Source organism: Hylobates moloch, unplaced genomic scaffold, assembly GCF_009828535.3.
Source record: "Hylobates moloch isolate HMO894 unplaced genomic scaffold, HMol_V3 SCAFFOLD_2835, whole genome shotgun sequence".
Classification (NCBI taxonomy): Eukaryota; Metazoa; Chordata; class Mammalia; order Primates; family Hylobatidae; genus Hylobates; species Hylobates moloch.
In genome coordinates, this window is record NW_026655110.1 from 1 (window position 1) to 7,551 (window position 7,551).

General features: G+C 58.9%; 1 protein-coding gene across 3 annotated transcripts; it reads right to left on the reverse strand.

Moving 5' to 3' along the window:
* Positions 1-303: 303 nt before the first annotated feature.
* On the reverse strand, positions 304-4,664 carry LOC116465060 (leukocyte immunoglobulin-like receptor subfamily B member 3). 3 transcript variants are annotated; one of them, XM_058435231.1, is made up of 10 exons: positions 4,631-4,664; positions 4,435-4,470; positions 3,966-4,250; positions 3,516-3,818; positions 2,770-3,066; positions 2,214-2,516; positions 1,856-1,906; positions 1,568-1,615; positions 832-948; positions 304-544 (listed from the first exon to the last, which is right to left on the reverse strand). In XM_058435231.1, exons 1-10 carry the CDS (start codon positions 4,662-4,664, stop codon positions 465-467), a joined length of 1,554 nt encoding a protein of 517 aa, XP_058291214.1. In that variant the 3' UTR covers positions 304-464. The 3 variants fall into 3 exon arrangements, with proteins under 3 accessions (XP_058291214.1, XP_058291215.1, XP_032004162.1); XM_058435232.1 differs by lacking the exon at positions 1,568-1,615 and having other exon boundaries at positions 464-572; XM_032148271.2 differs by lacking the exons at positions 304-544; positions 832-948 and having other exon boundaries at positions 1,117-1,618.
* Positions 4,665-7,551: the final 2,887 nt, after the last annotated feature.

Sequence of the window (7,551 nt, forward strand, 5' to 3'; positions counted from 1 at the left end):
AGAAGTCCTGCAGGATTAGATCTGGCACCAGGAGGCCTTTGGTGCCCAGGACAGGGGCGGGGTCTCACCTGAGTGTCCAGCTCCACCCCGTCCTCAGGCTGTGTGTCCTTCATGGCAGCATCTGCTGGGGCAGAGCAAGGGGTTCGTCTCCTGGTTCTCTGAGACCTCTCCGTCCTGCTGGCCCCTGCCCTGCTCCCAGATGGGGCCACTGAGATCCAGGGAGGTCCCACAGTGTGGGATGAGACCATCTTCCACGGAGCCCCAGCCCCTTCCCAGCCCCTCCCTTTGCTACTGAAATTTTGGGACTCCTGTCTCTCCAGCACCCCCATTTGTCCCCTCTCTTCCTCTTACAGAGGTTTTCTTCCTGGACGTCAGCAGCTGGGCTGGACCTGGGGGAGGACATGGGAGTGTGAGGGGCAGTGTATGGGCTGCGGTGGGTGGGAGTCTGGGGTCTTTGGGCAGAATTACCTCCTCAGCAGGCTCCTGTCCTTGGGCTCTGGCTCTGCAGCCCCTGCAGGACGCTGGGAATCAGTCTTTCTCTGGTCTGGGTGAAGATGGACAGAGTCTCAGCCCTGGGAACATTAGAACCCCCATTCTACACATGCAACTTGAGGGAAAGAAGGAAAACTAAAAATATTCCTGCATAGATGTTCCAAATATTTCATGAGATAGAAAAAAACTGCATGAATACTGGAGTTTGTAAATGTGTGCTGACATTACGTGTCCCTGGAACCGGTTTTCTAAACTGACACCTGTGTGTTTGGGTTCCCTCTGGCTGGTGCTCTGAGCCCACCCTCGGTCGGCCCATGGGTCCCCCGCTTCCCTACTCACCAGATGTCCTGTGTTTGCTCTGACGCTGACGTCGGAAGAGGAGAAAGAGGAGGAGGAAGAGCAGCAGGACGAAGGCCACCGAGACCCCAATCAAAACCTCCAGGTATCTTCCCAGACCTTGACATGACGTCAGGAGTGGGAATGACGTCATTGATGTGAGCACTACTGTGTGCAGGCGCGAGCCAGGTCTTTCCTTCATGACCTCCAGCCCTCACAAGCAGTCGTGCAACATGGAATTGCTGCCCCCACAACCCATTTCACAGATGCACAAACTGAGGGTCAGAGTGGGGAATCACCTGCCCTGGGCCCCCAGCCAGGAAGCGGCAGAGCTGGGAAGGGAGCCCGGGAGTCTGACCTGCAGCCCTTGTTCCTGCACCAGAGCCGAGCCCCAGAGCTGCAGGGAAAGAGCCTGACCGTCCTGAACCACCGCCCTGCTCCCCTCCCCTGCCCCAGGTCACCGTCTCTGCTGCAGGTGGGACAGGACAGGCCTCCGCGGAATCGGGTCTGGGAGGTTCCCTGGGAGGCCTCCTCTCCCAGGAGGTCACAGCTGGGAGTCAGAGCTGAAAGGAACTTTCCCACCCGCAGGCCTCTCTCCTTTACACTTGGAGAAACGGAGGCCCAGGCAGGGGAGGGGCCTGTCCACATCGCCACCTCCAGAGGAGCCGGAACCTAGGACAGAACTGACCCCCGCCTCCCCAGGACCCCGCCCACCTCCCACTCAGAGCCCCTCACTCACCACTCTGGGGGCCTGACCCTGGGGGGCTCAGGGGCTGGTCCTCAGGGCCTTCTGGGTCAGGACAGGTTGGTGAGGGCTGGGGCTGCCTTGCCCCCCACATCAGCCCAGCTCCTCCTCCCCCAGGCTGGGCCCCAACATCTCCCTCTGCCTCGACACCCCCCCCAACCAGCACAGCCTCACAGCCCCTGGGACACAAGCCTGTCCTTTAGGGGAGGGGAGCGGGAAACTTTGGGAGACTCAGACTGCCCTGGGGGAGGCCGCGCTCCCCAAGAGGCCCCAGTGACTCACCAGGTGTGGAGGGTGGCCCTGTGAGTGGGGGGCTGGAGCCTCCAGCGGGTCCTGGATGGAGCACAGGAGGCGGGTGAGGGGCTGGGGCTGTCCATGGAGTGCACCCTTCCACTCCCACTCTCCTGCGTCCACCCAGGGGATTCCCTGGAACCATTTCTCTGCCCACCTGGTACCTTCTGCATGCCAGCAGGGGAGAACGGGTGGCCATGCCTAGGAGAACCCCTGTTGGCCTCCTCCCCTCTGTGCGCTGGGTCCCCTCTGGCTAAGCCTCCCTCACTCCATCCCAGCCGAGAGCTCTGCTCGGGGCAGGGCCGGAGCTGAGGTTTGAGTTCAGAGAGGACAGGGTCAGGGCCCTCACCTGAGACCATGAGTTCCAGGGGGTCACTGGGGAGAGAGAGCCGGTGGGGGTCGGAGCTGCGTGAGCCATAGCACTTATAGGTTCCCCCATGGGCTGAGGTCACAGGATTCATGTGGAATTCAGCCTGGTACTTATGAGCTCGGTACTTTGATCTCAGACTAAGCGGGGGATGGGCTGCCCCTTTTTTGGTCAGAAGGAAAGTGTCAAACTGCCACCATGACTGACACAGCAGGGTCACGTTCTCTCCTGAGGCCACTGTGGGGCCCGGCTGCACCGAGAGGGAGACTGTGTCATAGATCTGTCCTGGAGAGAAGAAGGATGGGTGAGGGGCTGCCCCTCCTTGTTCTGAGCTGAGACCTCCCCAGGCCTCTCTCTGGGACCCTCAGTCTCTCTGTCTCTGTTTTCTCTGAGTCTCCCCCTCCCCACCCATCCCCTGTCTCTGTCTGTCTCTCCCTCCCTTGGGACCCCACCCCTTATCCCGGCCATCACCGCCTGGGCTCCCCGGCAGGGCCTGTGCGGAGCCTGGATCCCTGACTGAACCCGCTGGGCTCCTCACCTGCGATCTGGATGTCCAGGGGGTCACTGGGGGCCGACCACTCGGAGGAGAGGTTGTGTGCACCGTAGCATCTGTACTGGCCGCCGTGGGAGCCCCTCACAGGGCCCAGGGTGAAGTTGGCCTGGGAGAGCCCAGCCTGGGGCTGCCGGCCAGGGCGCTGGAGGAAGTCACGTTGCCCGTCCTTGTACAGAGCGAATCTGTCGTAGCCGACATCAGAGCCACACTGGAGGGTCAGAGTCTCCCCAGAGGCCACGACAGGGCCCTGCAGGGTCAGGAGGGAGGGCTTCCTAGACACGCCTGGAGGGAAAGAGGAGCCAGGACTCCGAGGGGCTGGTTCCTCCCACGCCCCTTCCTTCTCCAGTCCTCGCCCTGCAGGTCTCACTGTCTCTCACACTCTGGGTCTCTGACCCCAGGGCCTCCTCCTCACCCGGGGCTGTCTTGGAGTCATTTCAGAGGAGTGGGGTCTCCCTAGCCCTGGCCACTGTGCCTGATCTTTCCTCCTCTCCCTGAGAGCCGGGACCTCACAGCAAACACACCGGTGCCTTCCTGAGTCATCCCCTTCCAGGTGAGGGTGGCCGAGGGCTCCTCCTCCCATGTCAGAGCCTCCCCATGGGGTCTCCCTCATGCCTTCAGCCCGTCCATCAACACATCACTCTGAGTCCTTTCCAGATTCAGTCACCAGCCAGACTCCCCACAACCTGTCAGCTGCCCCGAAAGTGTATTAGAGAAGGCCGTGGCTCCCTCACCTGAGGCCAGAATCTCCAGGGGGTCACTGGGCTGGGACCACACCTGGGGGGCGCTCCTATAATAGTAATAGCATCTGAACGTCCATCTGTGGCTGGGGGTCATGGGGCCCACAGGGAACAGGGCCTGGAACCACCCACTGTGGGGCTGCTGTGAGTCCAGGGTCCAGGGGAGCTGGTGTTCTCCTTCCTTCACCAGAACAAAATGGTGATATCCCTCCTGTGAGCCACACTGGAGGGTCACGTTCCCTCCTGAGGCCACCACAGGGCTGGGCAGGGCTGAGAGGGTAGGTTTGTTGTAGAATCCTATGAGAGAAGGAGGCACCGTGTTAAATGGGGCTCCCACCTCCCACATCATCCCCAGGGCTGGGCTGTGAGAGGGAGACGCCCCTGAGAGCCGACCCCCTTCCTGAGGGCAGAGCCTGGGGCTGGGACCCCTGAGTGTCCTCTCACCTGTCACCACCAGCTCCAGGGGGTCGCTGCGCTCTGACCAGCCTGCAGAGCTGCGATAGTAACAGCGGTATCTCCCTGCATGGTGCTGTGTCATGGATGGGATGGAGAATCTGCCCTTGCTCCTGGGTTCCAGTGGGTTCTGTGTGTCCCAGGATGCTGGGCTTTCCTCTTTATCCATATGGTACTCCTCGGCCTCCACGGTCCCCTGACACCAGATGGTCACGGGGCTCTCCCGGATGATCACAGAGCCTGGCTCAGCCCAGAGGGTGGGTTTGGGGAGGGGCCCTGGAAGGAATTCAGAGGCTGGATCCCAAGACGTCCCCACACTCAGATCCCAGCTCTCAGCCCCAGGACCCCCCCGTCATCCTCATAAGTCACCCAGAACTGCTGTCCCCTCCCCAAGCTGCCCATGTGTGGCCCTTGTCCCCAGTGAGGAGGAGGGACCTGGGACAGCTGGGGACAGACTCACCTGCCTGCGTGTGGGTCCTGGGGCTCAGACTCAGCCCTGGAAGAGAGTTCCCTGTGAGGGATTTGCCCCGAAGCCTGAGCAGGTCCCTGCCCTGGTGCCTCCTGAGCTTTTGAGGTCTCCTGATGGACCAGGGCTTGTGTGTGGGGTGGGGTCCCTCCAAGACTCGGGTCTCCCGCTCCCCATCTTGAAATCTCACCAAGGCAGAGCAGGGCTGTGAGGGTGGGGGCCATGGCGTCTCCTCCCGGTGACCCCAGGCTCTGCAGGTGGATGAACCCTCAGTGCCGGCAGGACAGAGAGACACACAGGGTGTGGCCGCTCGGAGGCTGAGTCCTTGTCATGGGGTTGTCTCATCCGCAGCCCACAGGAAGGGGAACTGCCCTCCCCAGGAGCCTGGCTCTCATTTCCCCAGGGCTGAAGTGGGGGCGGGCACCAGGCTCTCTGCAGACATTTCAGAGAGAAATGGGGTCTCCCTGCTCCATGGCCACCATCTCCCTGATCTGTCTTCATCTTACCAAGAGCCAGGACACAGTGGCAAATAGACGCAGTGCCTTCCTGAGTCAGCCCCTTTCAGGCGAGGGTGACCATGGGCTCCTCCTCCCTCTCAGAGCCTCCCCATGGGGTCTCCCTCCCTCCTTCAGCCCGTCCATCAGCTCAGCATTGTGGAGTCCTTACCATGGCAGTCGTCTCTCCAGCCCTGGAGATGCTTCAGGGAAGACAGAGGTCCGTGCTGCAGGGAGACTCAGATCAGCAGAGACGCACCTGACACCTGGCTGTGCAGCCCGGGCTGAGGTGCATGTGGCAGTGAGCACAGAGGAGAAATGCAGGGTCCACCGTGGTGGCTCATGCCTGGAATCCCAGCCCTTAACGAGGCTGAGGCGGGAGGTGGGCTTGAGGCCAGGAGCTTCAGACAGTCCTGGGAAACATACTTTGACTCCGTCTCTACAGAAAAGAAAAAAGTGAGCTGGGCATGGAGGCTCATGCCTGTGGTCCCAGCTACTCAGGAGGCTGAGGTGGGAGGATCATTTGGGCCTGGGAGGCGGAGGCTGCAGGGAGTTATGATCACCCCTTGGCCCTCCAGCCTGGGCGACAGCGCAACATCCTGTCTGGAAAGGAGAAATAGAGGGAGAAAGAGAAATATATATGTTTCCTTGTCATCTGTCATCTGATTCTGGGGGAGGGGAGCTGATCTGCATTCAATTCCTGATTATCATCCAGGTTTATGTGACCTTGGACAAGAATGTCACCTCTGAGCCTGTTGTCATGAACCCCACTCATCACAGTGGCTGTGGGGTCAGTGGTGCCCAGGACTTGGGAGGCTGAGCCATGGTGAATCTCCAGACCAGTTCAGACAGGAGGGCGGGGACGGGAGAGGATCCTGGTGTTGGGCTCCACAGTGGAGGATGATTGACGCCCCCACTCAAGAGCCCACATCGGCTCCAAATACCGTGAAATTCTCCTTGTGATCCGTCTGAAATATGCAGATGATCACAGCCACAGGCACAGAAAGAGGAAGAACAGTTCCTCACGTGGAGACGCATCCCCTTCAATGAGCAGAATTCAATGCTGAGTGGCCACAGGTGTCTGGGACCACCCAGCTTCATCAGGGAGGAGGAGGTTCCCACCTCCGTGTGGGACAGAAGAGGAACCCCAGGTCCTCCCAGGCAGGGAGGGGTCAGGGCTCTGGGTGAGGCTGGAAGCTGTGGCTCCCCATCCCCTGTGTGTGTGGACAGGCGCTGGGGGGTCTCTGCTCACTCACTGGAGGCCATGGTCAGCTCTCAGCCCCTCCCCTGTGTGTGAGAAACAGATTCAACCCACGGTGGTCAGACATGGGCGTCTGCTCTGCCCCACAGGTGAGTGTGAGGCTGGCGTTGGTCCCATCCCTGCTGGGCACAATCTTGAGCTGATGCTAAGTTTGGGAGAGTGGGGCAGGAGCAGCGGCAACAATCCCCTTCATCAGGCTGATGCCTGGACAGCCGTGGGAGAAACCCTTTATGAAAGGCCAGGTGCGTCGGAGGAGCTGCCCCACAGGAATGACAACCGTATGAGGAAAAAATAGACAGTTGTTTAAATGCATTAGACAGACATTGTGAAGCTGGAAAACTGTATTAAATTAACACCATTAAAAAGGAATTTATGTCTGGGCATGGTAGTTCATGCCTGTAATGGCAGCACTTTGGGAGGCGGAGGCGGGCAGATCAATTGAGGCTGGGAGTTCGAGACCAGCCTGGCTGACATGGTGAAACCCCATCTCTACTAAAAATACAAAAAAATTATCTGGGCGTGGTGGTGAGTGCCTGTAATCCCAGCTACTCGGGAGGCTGAGACAGGAGAATCTCTTGAACCTGGGAGGTGGAGGCTGCTGTGTGCTGAGATTGAGCCCCTGCACTTCAGCTGGGACAACAGGACCGAAACTGTGTCTCAAAAAAAAAAAAAAGTAATTTACTAACCATATATACCTATGTGGGCGGCAAGCCACCCAGGCGCCGAGGCAAGAGACCGAGGACACGAGCTGTTCCAGTATAATAAAATATAAAACAAGAATAGTCATACCAGATATAGATCTTAGATATGATTATATGTGAATATCATTAATCATTATTTGGTAGCAATTACTCTTTATTCCAATATTATAATAATCCCTGCTCTATAATCATAACCTAGGAAAAACCAGGCCATACAGAGATAGGAGCTGAGGGGACATAGTGAGGTGTGACCAGACGACAAGCGTGAGCCTTCTGTTATGCCCAGACAGGGCCACCAGAGGGCTCCTTGGTCTAGCGGTGACGCCGGCATCTGGGAAGATGCCCGTTGCCAGGCGGACCCTGGTCTAGCGGTAGAAAAAAGGTGTCAAGGAACAACACCCGCTACTTAGCAGACCGGGAAAGGGAGTCTCCTTTTCCCCGGGGGAGTTTAGAGAAGACTCTGCTCCTCCACCCTTGTGGAGGGCCTGGCACCAGTCAGGCTTTCCCGCAGTTATCCGGGGGCCTAACCGTCTCCCTGTGATGCTGTGCTTCAGCGGTCACACTCCTAGTCCACCTTCATGTTCCATCCTGTACACCTGGCTCTGCCTTCTAGATAGCAGTAGTAAATTAGTGAAAGTACTAAAAGTCTCTGATA

Coding starts and splice junctions, on each gene's coding strand:
- LOC116465060 (XM_058435231.1), bottom strand. CDS start 4,664: ATGGCCCCCACCCTCACAGCCCTGCTCTGCCTTG. Junction 4,251..4,434: donor CAGGACCCACACGCAGGCAG/GTGAGTCTGTCC, acceptor AATTCCTTCCAG/GGCCCCTCCCCAAACCCACC. Junction 2,517..2,769: donor CCTGGACATCCAGATCGCAG/GTGAGGAGCCCA, acceptor TCTTCTCTCCAG/GACAGATCTATGACACAGTC.